Below are 16072 nucleotides of genomic sequence, written 5' to 3'. Positions count from 1 at the left end.
CAAGCGGTTCTCTTACCCCCTCCATTTTTGTAGCAGAGGTACGGAAATCGCCAGACGTTGGCCAGGTCCACGGCGAAGCCGATGACGGAGAGAAGGAAGTCGATCTTCTTGCCCCAGGTCTCCCTGTCCTGGGTGCCGTAGCGCGGGGCGGGGGCGGCGGGCAGGAGGCTGCTGCTGGTGTACTGCACCCCGTTGTGCTCCTTCACCAGGATCAGCTCCACGTCCTTCTTCGGCGGCGGCGGCGGCCCCGCGCGGTCCGGCAAGGGGGCCACCACCGACACTTTGCGCTCGGGCTGGACCTGTTTGTTCATCCTCGCCTTAAACATCCAGAGAGAGCGAGCTGAGGAGGGGGCGCGGGCGCAGATAACGGAAGTGCGCTTCCCGCTGGAGGCGACTCCGCGCTCAGCCCGGCGGTGTCAGCGCGGCGGGAGCGAGGCACGGCCGTAATAAGAGCCATGCAAATGAGGCGGGAGAGGGGGGACCGCGGCGCCCGCGCCCGCCGGGGCGCCCCCGGGGAGCGGGGCTGCCCGCGCCTTCTGCCGCGGGGAGCGGCCGCACCTGGGGCCGCCGCCCGGCCCCGCCAGCTCCGACCCGCGCCCCGCATGGCCCGGAGCCCGCACGGTCCAGAGCCCGCACTGCCCGGAGCCCGCACGGTCCAGAGCCCGCACTGCCCGGAGCCCCGCACTGCCGGGAGCCTGCACTGCCGGGAGCCCGCACCGCCCGGAGACCGCACCGCCCGGAGCTCTGCACGGCCCCGAGCCCGCACTGCCCGGAGCCCGCACGGTCCAGAGCCCGCACTGCCCGGAGCCCCGCACGGCCCCGAGCCCGCACTGCCCGGAGCCCCGCATCTCCTCTGGTTCACTCTGCTTCCCCGCTGAGTTACTCAGGTCGGCTCCGTCCTGCCGCAGAGTACGGCGCGCTCGGAGCGGCTGCTTCCCGCCAGGCAAAGCACGCATCCCTAGTCCAGCCAGCTGAAATTGCTGTTAGCAGGCAACAGGTAGAGCCTGCTTGGAGTGGCTTTAGTTAAACAGCAAAATTTTTGGCTTTTGACAGTACCCGGTGATATGCAGGCTGCATGGCAGAGCTGGACACTGCTAATGCTCCTGTGCCAGGGCTGATGGATGCCCAGCTTCTTCTTTCCTGGCAAGTGTGAGGCTGGTAGAATTCAGTTGTCAGGCTGAGGCATTTGTGGGACATTAGCTGTTTGCTGCTATTCCAAATGGAACCTGAGTCTTCTACATATAAAATGGGCAAAGAATTATCTAGCAGAACAGTGATTGGTGCCAGAAGCTGGCTAAATACAGCTGCAGAAAGGGGTTTTCAGGGATTTTTCTTGTTACAGCTGTGATATAGTAACTCTACATTCTGTGTCAGTTAAGGGAATGAAATTTGTCCACAAAAGACAGAAACCAGCTCTCCCTCCCCAGTACTAAATAGGTTCCCTTCTGCCTGGCATCAGTGAGATCAGGTCAAGTCACAGAGGATTCTCAAAGGTGTTACAGTCTACCATACTTATTTACTCTGCTAGGGCTGATAAAACAGTATTACATGTATTGTAATACATAAAGAGGTGCTAGTCAGAGTTCATAAAAGAATACCAGATTTCTCTGCAAGCTTGGAACATGAAAAAGATTATATCACCTTAGAGTTAAAGTTCACATATTGGCATCCTCTCCATCTCTCTTTAGGCCACAGACTAAAAAAAAGCTAGCAAGACAGTTAGTGACATACAGATTTTATGCCTTCACAAAAAATGCTTGGTTCAAGCTCTAACATCCAAGCTCTGACTCAAATCCTAAAGCCTTCATTTGGATGAAGTATTTGAGCAGTACTGTTCCAGAGTACTTAGGTGCTTAGACCATGCAGCTCATATGTTCTCTTTTGGTTACTCTGATTTCCTGTCCTCATCTTTTTCCAGTACACCACACAAGACCTTTTTCTCTTCCTTCTGACACTCCATGCCCTGCATGCTGTGAGTCTGTTTGACCATCCCATAGTGCCCTATGAGCAGTTGCTGTTTTCCTGTGCAGCGCAGCCCACGGGATCGTGCTCGTGCGCAGCTGCGCTGCTGCCTCCTCCTCGTACCACCCATCAGTCGCTCCACCACATGCACCAAATACACCAAATACAAACCCTGTTCAAGCACTGCCCCCAAATATGCCCATCCCGCCTGAGTTTAAGTGTGTCTGCACCCCCATTCTCCCACAGCAAATAAAGGACATGCTCTGTTTCAGACATAAAGGCAACCTCTGCTCTCAGCTGCACAGCCCTGAAGGCATCTTGTTGACAAACTCACCAGATAGCCCTGGGGGTGTCTCTGTCCCATTCCCTGGTACCTATGGGGAGGGGGAAGATGACTGAAGGGGGATTGCTCCTTCTTGGTTCCACCACTCAGGGACTTCCGTCTCTCTGGGAGCTGAAGATGTAGCCTAGCCAGTAAGGAGCTTTTTAAACCTGGTTCCCCTCTCTCCACGTGACTATTACTGCCTTAATGATCTGCACAGACTTCCTACGCTAGACAGAGGCACTCCCGTATTGCTTCTGGAAAAATAAGGCCTTGCTAAGGAACACCCTTTTCCCCACAAAGTCTCAATTAGCTGAGCTTGATCATGATGTCTATGGTGGGAGGAATCTAGAAAGCCCCCGCTTATTTCCTAAGAGAATTAAGTCACTCTGAATATATATATATATACATATATATGCCTTTAGTTCTTGCATGGAAAGTGTGCACAATCCGGTTAATGTAATATCTGCTGCACCCTCAAGGTAAGAAAGTCCTCAATTGGATTTTATGAAAAAGTTGCTTAATCTTGAATCTGTCTGGATCTTGTTATGCCTAATGTAGCCTGACAGTGGGTAGAGTTGAAGTCAGAGAAGAGAATATTGTATTTAGAAGCTTCAATGGGGCCAGACAAGATGGCAGGGTATTAGTGATATGCCACTGTTGGCTGGGAAATAGGTTGTAATTTACTTCAGAAAATAGTCAGGTATTGCTAGGTTGGTCATCAATTATTCAAATTCTTGTCCGTCATTTCTTGCAAAGTATGGGACAATATACTGTGTTCTGTAGCAGTAAACTGAGGTTGTCACTCACACATTAGTGTCTAGGAAGTAAAAACCCCAATGAACAACAAATCTGTGTGTGCTTTCAGAGCTCCTTTTGCTGGTGGCGTGAAGTAGGGTTTGACTTCTCCCATGCTGGCAGCACAGCCCTCTGCCACTGGCACTACAGAACTACAGGAACTATGAACCTAGGAGCACCTGAGAAGGGTGGATCAAACAGCCTTCAAATATGCTGGAACTTGCACTTCACAGTTGGTGCATCTGTAAAAGTCTTGCTTCGTGAAGTGTCTGATACACTTAGTGCAAGAGCTTGGCAGTTGAGCCAAACAAAACAGTAACAGAGAGGATATAACAGTTTTATAGGTAAATTGAGAAAAAACCTCACCACTATTTAAACCAAAGGAATCACAATAAATTTAGTGGGGAAATGAAAAGAGTTCTAAGTATCAAACCAGTGAATACAATGGGAACTAAAGGCTTGGGGTTTGGGGTATTTTTTTAATGAGTAGATTTGTATGACAAAGTTGTTTCAAACATGAGGACTTAGGACATCAGTTCTTTATAATCCAAGATACAATGAAAAGAGTAAAAGGGACAATGGATATATACACCAAGTATTTAATTTCATGTCCTGGTACATCCGCAGAAACTCATTCTGGCCTTGAGGCTCACCAGCACTGAAAGACATTTTTCAAACAAAGTGCATAAGTTGAATGAAGTTAGGTTTGGTTATTCTGTAATAGAAAAAACTTGGGGAATAGCCAGTTGCTGCAGGAGCTGAGAACAAAGCCTTCTGACTGAATCAATGTTAAAAGGATTTCACAGTGGTAGGAACATGGCATTGGCAGGGGTGCCCATCTTTCTAGGTTAGCAGGTAAAGGATGCCATGCCATAGACTATAGTGGGCATCTTTTAATGACAGTAGATATATCAGCCCCAGCTTCTCGGACTTTTAAGAGTGGGTTGGGCAGGTTTGCTTCACAGTGTCTCTAAAATCACAATGCAATTCCAAATGTAATGTTTACTTAGTATTTAAGACTTCCGTGTTTTATTGTTAGCAGACTGTTCTTATAGCATCTCTTTCCTAGAGCTAAAGAAATGCATCTCTTTCAAGGGCTTGTTTGGTTCAGTCCAACCCTGCATTTTGACAGTGTCTGTCATGTCACAAGCTCTCTTCAGACTGAAAATAAATATTACAGAAACAATTCACAGTATTTTGGTATTCTGTTCATGCAAGAATTCCAGGTTCTAGGGGAAGACAACGCTTCTCCCTGGTTCTCATGATAGCAGCTTTTGTAACGTATCTAATTGCTTGAGATTGTCACAAATACACACCTCCAAAGCTCCTTTCACCTGGGACTTGCTACCTCCAGCATCAGATGACCTTCATGAGACCATCAGTGCCACCCAAGCAAGCTATCCCATGGAATCTTTATCATTTATAACGTATAGAGTATGTGTGTGTGGAGAGCATGATGTTGAAGTCCTGGAGTTTTATCCCTCATAACTACACCACTGCCCCTTCTCTATAGTGAAACCTTTCACCTCCCTTTGGCCTCTTTCCAGTTTACTAGCACTTAGGGTCATTTAAAGATTTAAATCTCCTTTGGAACATTTCACACAGCAGTTAAGTTTCAGCTTTAGCATATTCTTTCTTGCTACTTGTCTTGGATCACTATCTCCTGCTGCTGCTGTAGCAGAGGTAGTTGTTTGAGAGCGATTTGCAAAGCTGCATTGTAAGCGGGGTGGAACAGGGAGCACTCCCTGATTCAGTCTGACTGTGCATGAGGTGCACTCCATCCTCCTCCCTTATCTTGGCTTGTGCAAGAGACGTGGGTGCAGGGTCCAAAGGGTGCAAGGGTTCAAAAGGTGCAAAAGGGACCTCATCTCTGCTTTGAACAGTAGGAGAACCAGTACAGTTGGCTCTGCTGTAGTCCTTCCTCTGGCTTCACCAGATTTTATATCTGTGTAATCTTTCTCTTTTCTGGTGGGAATAAAATTTCTTGAGCAAAAATGGGCCAGATTTTAGATGAAGTCTTACTAACCTTTAGTGAAATAGTAACAATTCCCAGGACCACCAGCCAAGATTTTAATGAGAAGGGGATCTCACTTGCCTTTTTCACATCTGTACTAAATGTTTGTCCACAGACAGGTTATAAACACCCAAGTCATTCTTCTCTGTTTACTTCTCTAATTCTTCAAAACCAGGTTTACCATTTTATTCTCTTTGCTTCCATCCCATCTCTGTTATGCTAGGTTTCCTTTTTTTTCCCTGTGTGAGTCCCATTCTTCACTGATTAAATGTTGCCTGCCAACTTCATCATCTCCAAATTTCATTAGCAAACACAAACTTTTGGGTGCATATTATTAATGCAAATATTTAATAAGATCATTCCTACTAACAGATCTTTCAAGATGGGTAATCTCACTCCAAGCCTGTAATTATTCTCATAGCACAACATAGTATTATATCCTCTTTAGTCAGTTCCTTTCCTGTCTTAACAATTCTATTTATCTCATGTCTTCTGCTCAGACTAACAATTACAAATGTCATTGTAACAGCTACTTTTGTAAAGTCGTGATAGATTAATATCTACCTCATTTTCCTTGCTTTTATAAAAGGCAGTTATGAGAAAAAGGTACCAGATTAATCTGTCTTCCTTTGGGAAGCTCGTTTTGCATGTAGGAGTTTTCTGTGCTTATACACCTGTGGGTAGAATTTGTGAAAAGTGTTTTAACTTGGGAACTCCATGTGGTCATAGCCTTATTCAAGGTATTCATAAGATACTTCACCATTTCTGTCGTCTGCAGACCCTGAACAAGACACCTTTCTTGATGTCCAAAGCTAGACTGAAGGATGACTCAAAATATCTAGTGATACAAACATTTGCTGAACTTCATCTGTTCCTTAGATGATTTTTTCACTGCACTGTTGATGGCAAGGTGCTGGGTATTATTTTCCTCCTCTTGAAAAGACTAAACAAAAAGCCAGAAGCAATCTGTTCTTACTTGCTGGGAGAACCTGTCCTTTCTTTTGCTGCCAGTCTCTTGCTGATATTGCTGCTTGTACAGCAAATAAAATATGTCCTATTCTGCAGGCTGCAAAAAAAAAAAAGACTGAGAATGAGCTTGATATCTTTCTTAACTAAAAATAATCCATTAGTACCTTAATACAGGCTACTGATCTTAAGTTTATTGTGTAGTGATCAGTGAACATTCAAAGCCAATCTTTATGTAGCCTCATTCAGTTTGAGGGATCATGCACCTGTATCTGAAGACACAATAGGATGAAGTCTTTTTCTAAATGCAAAACAGCTGATTTCACTGGTTACAGTGAAGTCCAAACAAAGAGTGAAAACATTTAAATTATTAATGGTTGGTGCTTTCTACTGGGCCTAATATTTGAGATCAAATTCTTTTCCTTTGGTACAGAAACAGAACTCTCTGTGGACAGTGAGAATGATATGTGAAAAGGAGATGTGGAAATGAAAGTCTCACCTTTCTAAGTTCTGCTTCTCATTTTTGAGAATTCTGATTTTCTAAGAGTACTCTTAAACCATCAAATTATGCTAAATAAACTTGCCTTTATCACTAAGAGAAGGCATGCATGCCGAGGTTCACACTACAGTTGCCCAAGGTTTACACTGTGGCCATATCCAAATCAGAATTCTGTTGTGCTAGGTGCTGGACATCCACAAGGACAGAAAAAAGTTAGATTCATCTTATCTACCTAGAAGCAATGAGAAATCCATTGCTGTTACCTGAGAGAAAGAACCATTGTGGCCATTATTGGTCCTAAGGCAACTCATTTCCTTAAGCTTTTGATACTGTGATTCCATGTCTTTGAGACAGAAAGACAAAAATCCAGCAGCTAATTAAAAATAGTCTTCTCAAAAACACTGAAAAAGACCAATTATTTATTTCTCTTAAGGAGAAAGTGAATATCTAAAAATATAAACTTTTGAAAGGATTCAAGTCTCGTAATGGGTATTAGTTGAAGAGTGAAAAATAATTTCTCCACAAAGCTTAAGAACTTTTTGTATGTTTTGCCTTATAAAAGTTTACACATTCATCTTACAGGTGTCTTCACCTCATGTATAGGTTTGAGTGGGTTCTACTTGCTTTTACTGTCCAAAACCTTTGCAATTCTATAGCAACAGGCACATCAAGCTGTGAACTGATTTAGTACTTGAAAACCTCCAGTTGCCCTTAGTTGTAGCATTTATCCAAGTGCAGCACCAAGTAGCAATTTAGCTTCCCAGCTAACATTGAGTAGTTTGGACAGTTCTAAGTAAATTGTTTTTGTTGAGCTGATTGTTTTAAAATTAAGCCTCCAAGCACTGAAAGAATCAGCAATGCCAAAGGAGACTCAGAGCCTCTCCTCAAAGTTATGACAAGTCAGGCACTTGGCAGTTTTTACAATGACCTATATTTTAATATGGGCTATTGGATTATTTCTAAAGAGGCTTCTTAGCCATAAAAGAATTATGCTCATTGGCTGGGCTGTGGCAAAAATACAATTGAATTAAGGATTGAAATAATTTAGGATCCAGCTGGACAAGTTGTCCCTGCGGCTGAGCAGTAACAGATGTATTAAGCATTGGAAATTGCACAGAAAAAAAGGTATAATTGATCTAAGGTAACCTCACTACTTTATATTAAATAAATCAATGCTGATAAGCTGAAAGGTTAGAAGCAAGAAGCTGAATTGAAGGAAGGTGGATTTGGAAAAAAGCAACTCTAAGTGAAACAAGTTAACTTTTATGTCTTAAATATGGTAGGGACTATGGACACTGTTTCTCTATGTATTTCCAAATAGACTATGAATTTCCAAACCAGCAGAGCCCTGGGGAGTGTTGGGGGAAGCGAAGGAGGGGTTGCATTTTCTATGTGAGAAACAGAAAATTATAATTATCCACCTCTGTGTTAATTTGTGCATCTACAGTCGTGCATCACTGAAAACCCGCAGGGCTCACTCACACATGCCTGTATCTATCTCTGCTGTTCAGCTCAAGGACTCAAAGGGAAGGCTGCATCACAACAGCCACATTACACTGAGCAGCTGAGGTTTCTGGAATGCAGTGTGCATGTGTGTTGAAAGAAGCAGGTAAGCCCAAAGTGTTGGCCAGCAATGTAGCAGACAGTAAATTTCTTCTGGAGACACCCAGTGTCTGAACATTAGCAAGTGCAGAGGTACTGGAGGAGGAGGCTGTAGAATGAAGAGAAACACACTTTTCTAGTTAAAAGTGTTTTTTGAAAAGTCAGAGGAAAACTTTACAAGGTGAGAGCAACTTCAAAGAAACTTTTATATGTATTTAATGTAGTTGGAAATACTGCAGGGCAGTAGAAGACAGTATTTCCCTATTGTTACTCGACTCCTAATTTCACTTCTCCATTTCCCGACTAAGCACAAATAGTTTCATTAGGAATTAATCCCGCTTTGCAAAAAATGAAAAGATACATTGAAAAAATAAAATCTGAATTATTGCTTTAGGTGCACCTCTAGCAAAGTGAACTCAGACTCACACTGTTGTGCTTTGGCTGTGCATGTATGAAACTGGACGTGTTCTCGCACGGCTCCTGGAGCCCAGGAAGGGGCACAAGGGGTGTCAGGGGCAGCTGGAGCCGGGAGCGCTCCCTGTGTCCGCAGAGCAGCGGCTGTCCCGGCGAGGGGCTCGGGTTTGGCCACACCGGCCTTGTCGGGCTGCTGAGAGCGAAAATCGAGCCCGTGCTCGGCTCGGAGCGCTCTGCTGGCGGCAGGGCCGGCTGCGGGGATGCGCTGGGAGCAGCTCCCTCTCCGGCAAGCTCGGGCTCTTGGATTGCCCTGAAGCTCCACCTGCTGGGTGAGCTTCCCTGCAGCCTGGGCAAGGAACCGGGGCGCTCCCGGCCCGTGCTGCTGCTGCCGCTAATGCTGCTATTGCTGCTGATGCTGCTATTGCTGCTAATGCTGCTGCCACTATTGCCGCTATTGCTGCTATTGCTGCTATTGCTGCTAATGCTGCTATTGCTGCTATTGCTGCTGATGCTGCTATTGCTGCTATTGCTGCTAATGCTGCTATTGCTGCTAATGCTGCTATTGCTGCTATTGCTGCTATTGCTGCTAATGCTGCTATTGCTGCTAATGCTGCTATTGCTGCTGCCACTATTGCTGCTATTGCTGCTAATGCTGCTAATGCTGCTATTGCTGCTATTGCTGCTGATGCTGCTAATGCTGCTAATGCTGCTATTGCTGCTATTGCTGCTATTGCTGCTGCCACTATTGCTGCTATTGCTGCTAATGCTGCTATTGCTGCTATTGCTGCTGCCACTATTGCTGCAGAGCCTCCCGTTAGTTGGCTTGAGGCTGGGGTCTTGTTCCAACCAAACACTGCAGACCTCCAGAAAGACTTAGAGCTCTGTAGTTTCCCACAGAAATTAAAGACACCTGCTTTGAAAATGTGGAAGATCCAAACTTCCTTAATGACGCAGCAATTTAAAGTGTATTCTTGAGACCTGGGAATAGCAACGCTAAAGGTCAGTTCTGGATGCAAAGTCAAGCAATCAAAGTTTAGGAAATGTTGTTAAGAGAATGTTTTAGTTAAGATTTTGCTGTGGCACAAATGAATAGGAGAACTGATATTAGAATATGGCTCTGCCTGTGGCATTCTTCTGACAGCCACTCTCTTGCACACCATCTTCTTAATCAAAGTATTTTTCTTGCATCTCAGCAAACATAACTGTAGAAATCTCTAAACATAAAATTATGTAATTAAAAGTATGATGTTACTTTGGCCAGTTAAATGTTAAGGTTTTGTTTATGCACTGAAATAGTAGTGATACCAGAAGATTAATCACCATGAGACATTCTTTGTGAGACATTACATTCTGAAGGAAAAATGGAACATTCAGATGTATCCTCAATATAGAAAAATATCTCTCGCTTTCCGAAGATTTTCATGCTGCAATCTCTTGGTGTCCAAGTGTATAATTCCTTGTGGTCAAGGTCCAAAACGATCACAGGACAGTACATTGTATATCCTCACTCCTAATTCTTACAAAGAAGCTTTTAGATTAATGGCAGGCTGTTGTTAAATATTAGTTTGGGCAAGGATCATCCTTGAGCTTCCACACACACTGCAGAAGGAAGTCATTGGGACTTTCATTCCCAGCTCCTATGTCTCGTTAGCAGCTTGTGGATTTTCTGAGGGAGGGAGTGTGGAACTCAGTGCCTCTTTCTGCGGGGCTTTGCTCCTGCTGGGCCCCACAGCTGTGTGGTTTGCCTGAGTCCAGCTCCAGGCAGGGATCCTTAGCTCTGAGCTAAGGCAGCAAGTGAGCGGAGCTGGACTCAAAACCTTCAGTGGAAGCTGAGAAATATGGCTTCTCCTGTTTTCTTGTCTTGTTTTTCTTTATCAGACAGCACAAAAAAGAAAAAAGAAGATGGGGGAAGGTCCAAACCAGCTTGGTTAGGACTCTGTGTGCTGGCAGCTAAGAGCAGGCTTGTTTATTTAGGCTGGAAGAAGGAATAGGTGAGTGTATTTGCTGGACTCTCATCTCCAGTTAGCACAGGAGCTCTTTCAATAAATTAACAAGTAGGGAGGAAATCATGGTGGAGTTTGAAGATGGGAGGATGAGTTGTTTGAGAGTGGGAAGTTTCTTCCTACATCCTTTTTTTTCCTCATCAGGGCTGTGCTCTAGGAGACCCTAGGTCAAAACTGGAAGGCAAACTCTACATTGAAGGAATATTGTTTACATTGCTATGCCAGTATATGCTGATTTAGCAAGACTAGTAGAGAAAAAATAAGATAAAGCCAAATGAAGCTGGTATGGTCAATTACTTCATCAGGAAGAGGGCTACTGGAAACAAAACTATCCATATTTTACAACATCTAGGTCAGTGACTAGGTTGCTTTTTTTTGGTACAGAATTGCTTCAGTTGTCTTCAACATCCCCCTTTCCTATGGGCTTCATCCCTGCAGCTCTTGATCTGTGTGTCTGTAAGGAGGCGTAAGCAGAGTTTAATGCAGCGACAGCACTTCAGTATTCTCTTTCTCAATCAATTAATAATTAACATTGACCACCGATGACTCTCACATTATTTATCTTATACTTTTCCCTGTTTTCTCTTATCTGCATTCTTTCTTCCCTCTTCTGCGTTGATCTCAGCAAAACTTTGTTCCAGACCCTACAGGGAGAAGGAGAAAATGGGTCAGAGCTACAGAGGCAGCAGCAGGGCACAGTCTTCTTACTGGAACGAGTGAGGCCAGGAACAGAGGAGTGCTGGAAGCTTTGTGCTGGGTTTCTGTGGTATAATAGCACAGCTCTGATGGCACACTAATTCAGTTTTTTACTTTCAGGAACCACTAAGGCAGTACTGATGCTTCCTTAACTGTGCTAGTTCATTATCATACAATGTAATTTTCTGATTCTGGTGTACAGTTTGTAGGACCTATTTTCTGGGCTCTGTTTCTTGGCAGATCTACCTGATAATGCAGCTTCCAAATAAGTACATGGAAAGGTCAGGTTTCTGTGCTGAATAAATTATTATTTGTATTTTGGTGGGGTTTGGCCGCTGTTGTTATAGGCTCTGTAAAATGCCCAAAATAAAAGCCAGTCCAAACCCTAAAGAATTCAAGTTTAAAAAAAAAAATCAGATAAGAACATGTAATAAGCTCCCATCAAAATCCCAACCTTTTGGAAGAAATTTGGATGTAAATTTGATCTTGGAAGCACTGGAGGATTTATAATTAAAAACTCCAAATAAAACTCTGGTAGAAGCCATGCCATGTCATTGCTGACATTAACACTAGGCTGCTTTACTGGGATTGATAGACACTTTCTTCTTTCTTGTTTAATAATGTATTTCCTCTTGGAGGAAAACTGTGGTAGTAAAACTCAGCAAAGCCAACAATATGTCTCATAAACAAATTAATTTCCTTCTTCAAACATTGTTTCATTCAAGAGCAATACATTCAAAATTCTTTTTTGTGCTGGATTTTGATTTGGCTCCTTTTGCAGGAATGGAGCAGCCATTCTTTGAATCTTCCTTGAAGTTTGCTGAATTTGTTAAAATTTGCTGTGTTATCTTTATTAAAATGCAGTAAGGGAACAATCCTGATAACACAATTAATCTGTGATTTCATTTAGAGTTTTTTAGGAAAAACCCACGCATTTGTTTGTAATGGTGAGCATTTGTCTGTAATACATATTAAAAAATCACCTTTAACTTTTTCCTAGGCATGCAGTTGAGTTTCAGGGTTGTTTACTGATATCTAAAACAAACAAATGAGGGATACCTTTTCCTGTAGTGAGGAGTTCTCATTTCATCTGCTTCTGAGAAAGCCTCAGATTGCTCATGGTCAGACATTGAGTGAAATAATTGCGCAACTAAAGTTACCGTGATTTTAGTATTAATGTTGTTGGAAGAACATTAATATTTCCTGGAAGGATGTGGTTTAGGTTAGTGATTTGCATTTCCCCTTTTCTGGGGAGGGCGGGGAGGGGTGATGGTATAGGATCTTTAAAAATATTTTTATACATTTGAAGAGTGATTGCAGCTCTGTGGCAAGACTGGTAAGTAAGGCTCGAGCTGAAGACAGTCTGTGGTGTAACCCAGGGCTGAATGTGTTCCATTAAAGTTATTCATTGGATGTTCTCTCATGATGAGTGCATTCAGAGATCAGCAGCCTTGGCTTTTGAACCACTTTTCAATTAAAGAAAACCCGAAGTTGCAATGAGTATGGTGATGAACATTGACTAGTTACAGCAGAAGCCTGTGAGCCAGAGGAGGTCACAGGGAATTATGGCACTGTGGCAATGCTCCCTCACCCAGCCCTGAGAAATGAAAGAATTGAACAGAAGTTGCCATTGCTGGCCAAGAGCAAACACACACAGAGCCAGCCCCGACCCTCAGCAGCAAAGTCCAGCTCAGTGTGGGATGTGCCATACAAATGAGAGGAGCTCCCTCGAGCAGGAGTGAGGCTCTCAGCACAGAGAGTGCTCAGGGTTCTCTGGCAGATCCCATCCCTCACCCCACGGCAGGGCTGGCTGGAAATTACCTGCCTCCCTCCTGTGAGCCAGCCAGTCTGTGTCCTGCTGCTCTGCTGTGCCTCTGGTTGCAGTTGCCTAATTACCAGGGTGAAAGTTGTTCTTCCACCAGGACTGGCTTCTCATTAGTCTTTGCACTAAGAAAGCAGTGGAGGAAGAGAGGTTTGTGCTTTCTTACCAGTCCTGTGCTTAGGTCCTACAGGGAGCTTATTTTCACAACTAAAATGGATTTAACAGGGATTTTCTTCTCTTCTATCACACCATCTTTATGCCCTGGGCTGTGTATTCTGAAGAAATAGACTGAAAAATGTATTCTATTGATACTTGTTCCTCTGAGCTGTAGGTAGCTTTTGGAACATGGTACGTTAGGCACAGAGGTACCTTTGCTCTTTAAACAAAATGACCTTCTGTCTCTGAATACTTCCACACAGCATTTATCTAGAGATCAAGGCACATTTTGGCCTATCTGAGACACTTCCTCTGAAGTAACTGCTTCTGAAAATATAAAGGAGAGCTCTTGAATTTTTTTAATCATTCCACACTGTCTTAAAGTGGATGTCACCAGTGGGTTACAGGCACCTGTGTAATGACAAACTTCTAACACAAAGTAAATATTTTCTTTTGATGGTCTATTGCACCAGTAGACTCCAGCTATGAAGTTCTTTCAACGGAAGTCTCCACATCTGTATGTGTTTTATTCCTTAGATTCTGGGTGACCTGATTACAAAGCACCCTTTTTAAGAGAGAAGAGATGCTAACCTTATAATCCTGTCATTTTTTATAGTTAAGGTTGCATCTGAAGCAATTGCCAAGGTGGTTTCTTTACTGCTGTTCTTAATTAGGAAGTGTCACCAAAATAAATTGGGTTCAGTTTTGCAGTATCAGTATAATTTATTACAGGGAGAATGGTGAGCTGAAGTGTAGGTAGATGGCTAACAACATCAGTAAGTTATTTTGTATTTTGGCAGTTAGGAGATGGTGGGATACACTGATGGGGCCTGATTCAGAATCAGACTAGGATTAGCATGTTGTTTCCATCCAATAATAGTGTGTGTATTTGCAATATTTTAAAGAAAGGGGTGAAATACTTAATATTTATTGCACTTATAGAACAAATTACTTCCAGAGAAACATCCAGTGTTTAGGAGTGATTCAGTCTTGATGAATTACCCTGCCATATACAGTGATCTAGCTAAAGGACACTTCCAGCTGGCTTCATTTTGTGTGGCTAGTGTGATATATTCCCAAGACTCTGAAGCCTTTTCTAAGGAGAGAATACTTTGTCCTGGTTACATCAACAGTCCCTTCTGGGGTACATTGTGACATCCTTTTGTGTGGGGTGTGTTTTGTCACCGTGCTGTATGGGAGATGTGTGCGTAATAAATCCAGTGGAAATAAACAGTGTTTTCCTCTTTAGGATTATGTGATCTATGATTTATTTGTCCACCCAGACTTAGACTAATAGCATGTCAAATTCTGCCTGTTTGTCTTCCTGTTGACATATTTCTATCAGCAGTGTCTTCTGTATTATGGATAGGAAAAATATTAGTAGATTTATAAAACAATGGCTTAACGAGACCAGTTCTTTGATGTAAGTTAGATGGACTCCACTAGGGAAAATAATAAGAGATTAGGTGGAGGGGAGGGTTTTTTTGTCTGCTGTGAAATTGTTCACATTAGGCTGGAAGAAGAGTAAATGGAGACTGACTGACTCCACCAGAAGGTCAGACACTGACCTGTCTGCTGGGCCAGAGCTTGCTGATGTACCCCTGTAGCTGTACAGAGAGCTGAGATCTCTTTCTCTTGCACCTTGGCATGCCCTGAGTCATGGTGGAAAGAATCAGGCTTGGTATCACAAAAATGCCTGCTGACAGCAAGCAAGTCAGAGATAGATGCAGATGTAAAAGACAAGATGATAGATGTAAGAGGTACAAGAATTTTGACAGGGAAAAAGATGCTAAAAGAGTCTAAATGCATCATATTGCCATAGCTATCAAATCTGTTTAATCTGTGCTTTTCATTGTCTGATGCTGAGTTCACCTTCTTGCATCTGAAAAAAATAATTAGAAAAAATAAAAGCAAGGAATGTCAAATTTGTCTAGAGGGTTTGAACACCATGAGCACCCACAGGTAATTCAGGAGCCAGAACTCTTGTGTTTCTATGTTTGCTACACAAGTGCCCTCCTGTGCAACGTTCAGCAGGGTAGTTGCTTTCTTTTTGCTTTGTCTATTTATAATCTGCAAATAGCCAGGAGAAATAGAAACTGTTCTTATGTGCTTTATACAATACTTCAGTGTCTGTTTCTTCTGCTTAAACCTCAAAGTTCATTTTAATAAAATGAATAATAATGGAGAGCACTGTTAAAGGTGTCTCCTAATACTTGTTGCCCAAAAGGCTGGTTCTTTTTGGTCTACTAAGTATCTTTTCTACTAAAAGAGAAGTTTGTGCTATATAAAGCATGGACTTTTGCCTCAAATTTGGTAATACCAAAGGTAGAAAGAATTGCTCTTCCCTGTGTTTATTTCAAAGGTTGTTTTAGGTTTAGTGCAGCTTTGAGTTAATAATAGTTCAAACCTGAACTTAAACCATATAGGTGATAATGACACTGTTTCTGTCCCCACTGTGTATATTGACAATATACTTTTCTGCTTACAAGAGATGGGCTGTTAAGGACATGATTAAATAACATTATGGGGTTTGGCATGCTTTCCTTCGAAAGGCCAGTGGACAAAATGTAAACATTTCAAATGATTTCTGCTTTGAACGGCTGCTGTAGCTCATGGCTGGTTATCTCCTGTTTCAAAGACTTCCGGCATTGAGGAAAACAGCTTTTCTAAAAGCTGCTGGCAGTTCTGGTATGACTCCTTCTAGTCTCCTACACTTTTTCCTGTTCATTTCTTTTTTACGTTGTAAGAAAACACTTTGAATTTTCCTGCGATCTTTGATATCAGGAGATATGGGCAGAAACACAGACTTGTGTATCTA

At 43.0% G+C, this 16072-nt stretch overlaps 1 protein-coding gene across 1 annotated transcript in view; it reads right to left on the bottom strand.

The window, feature by feature from the left end:
• Window positions 1-459, bottom strand: part of LOC111934580 (sodium-dependent noradrenaline transporter) — a 59246-nt gene extending 58787 nt beyond the window's left edge. Inside the window, exon 1 of the mRNA XM_086847234.1 lies at window positions 17-459. Coding sequence (XP_086703360.1) covers window positions 17-326 — 310 coding nt within the window. The 5' untranslated portion in view covers window positions 327-459. The remainder of the gene's footprint in view (window positions 1-16) is intronic.
• Between the last annotated feature and the right edge of the window lie 15613 nt (window positions 460-16072).

Source organism: Cyanistes caeruleus, chromosome 12, assembly GCF_971803275.1.
Source record: "Cyanistes caeruleus chromosome 12, bCyaCae1.hap1.1, whole genome shotgun sequence".
Classification (NCBI taxonomy): domain Eukaryota; kingdom Metazoa; phylum Chordata; class Aves; order Passeriformes; family Paridae; genus Cyanistes; species Cyanistes caeruleus.
The sequence above is the reverse complement of the archived record's forward strand: the minus strand, read 5'-3'. Positions and strand labels throughout refer to the sequence as shown.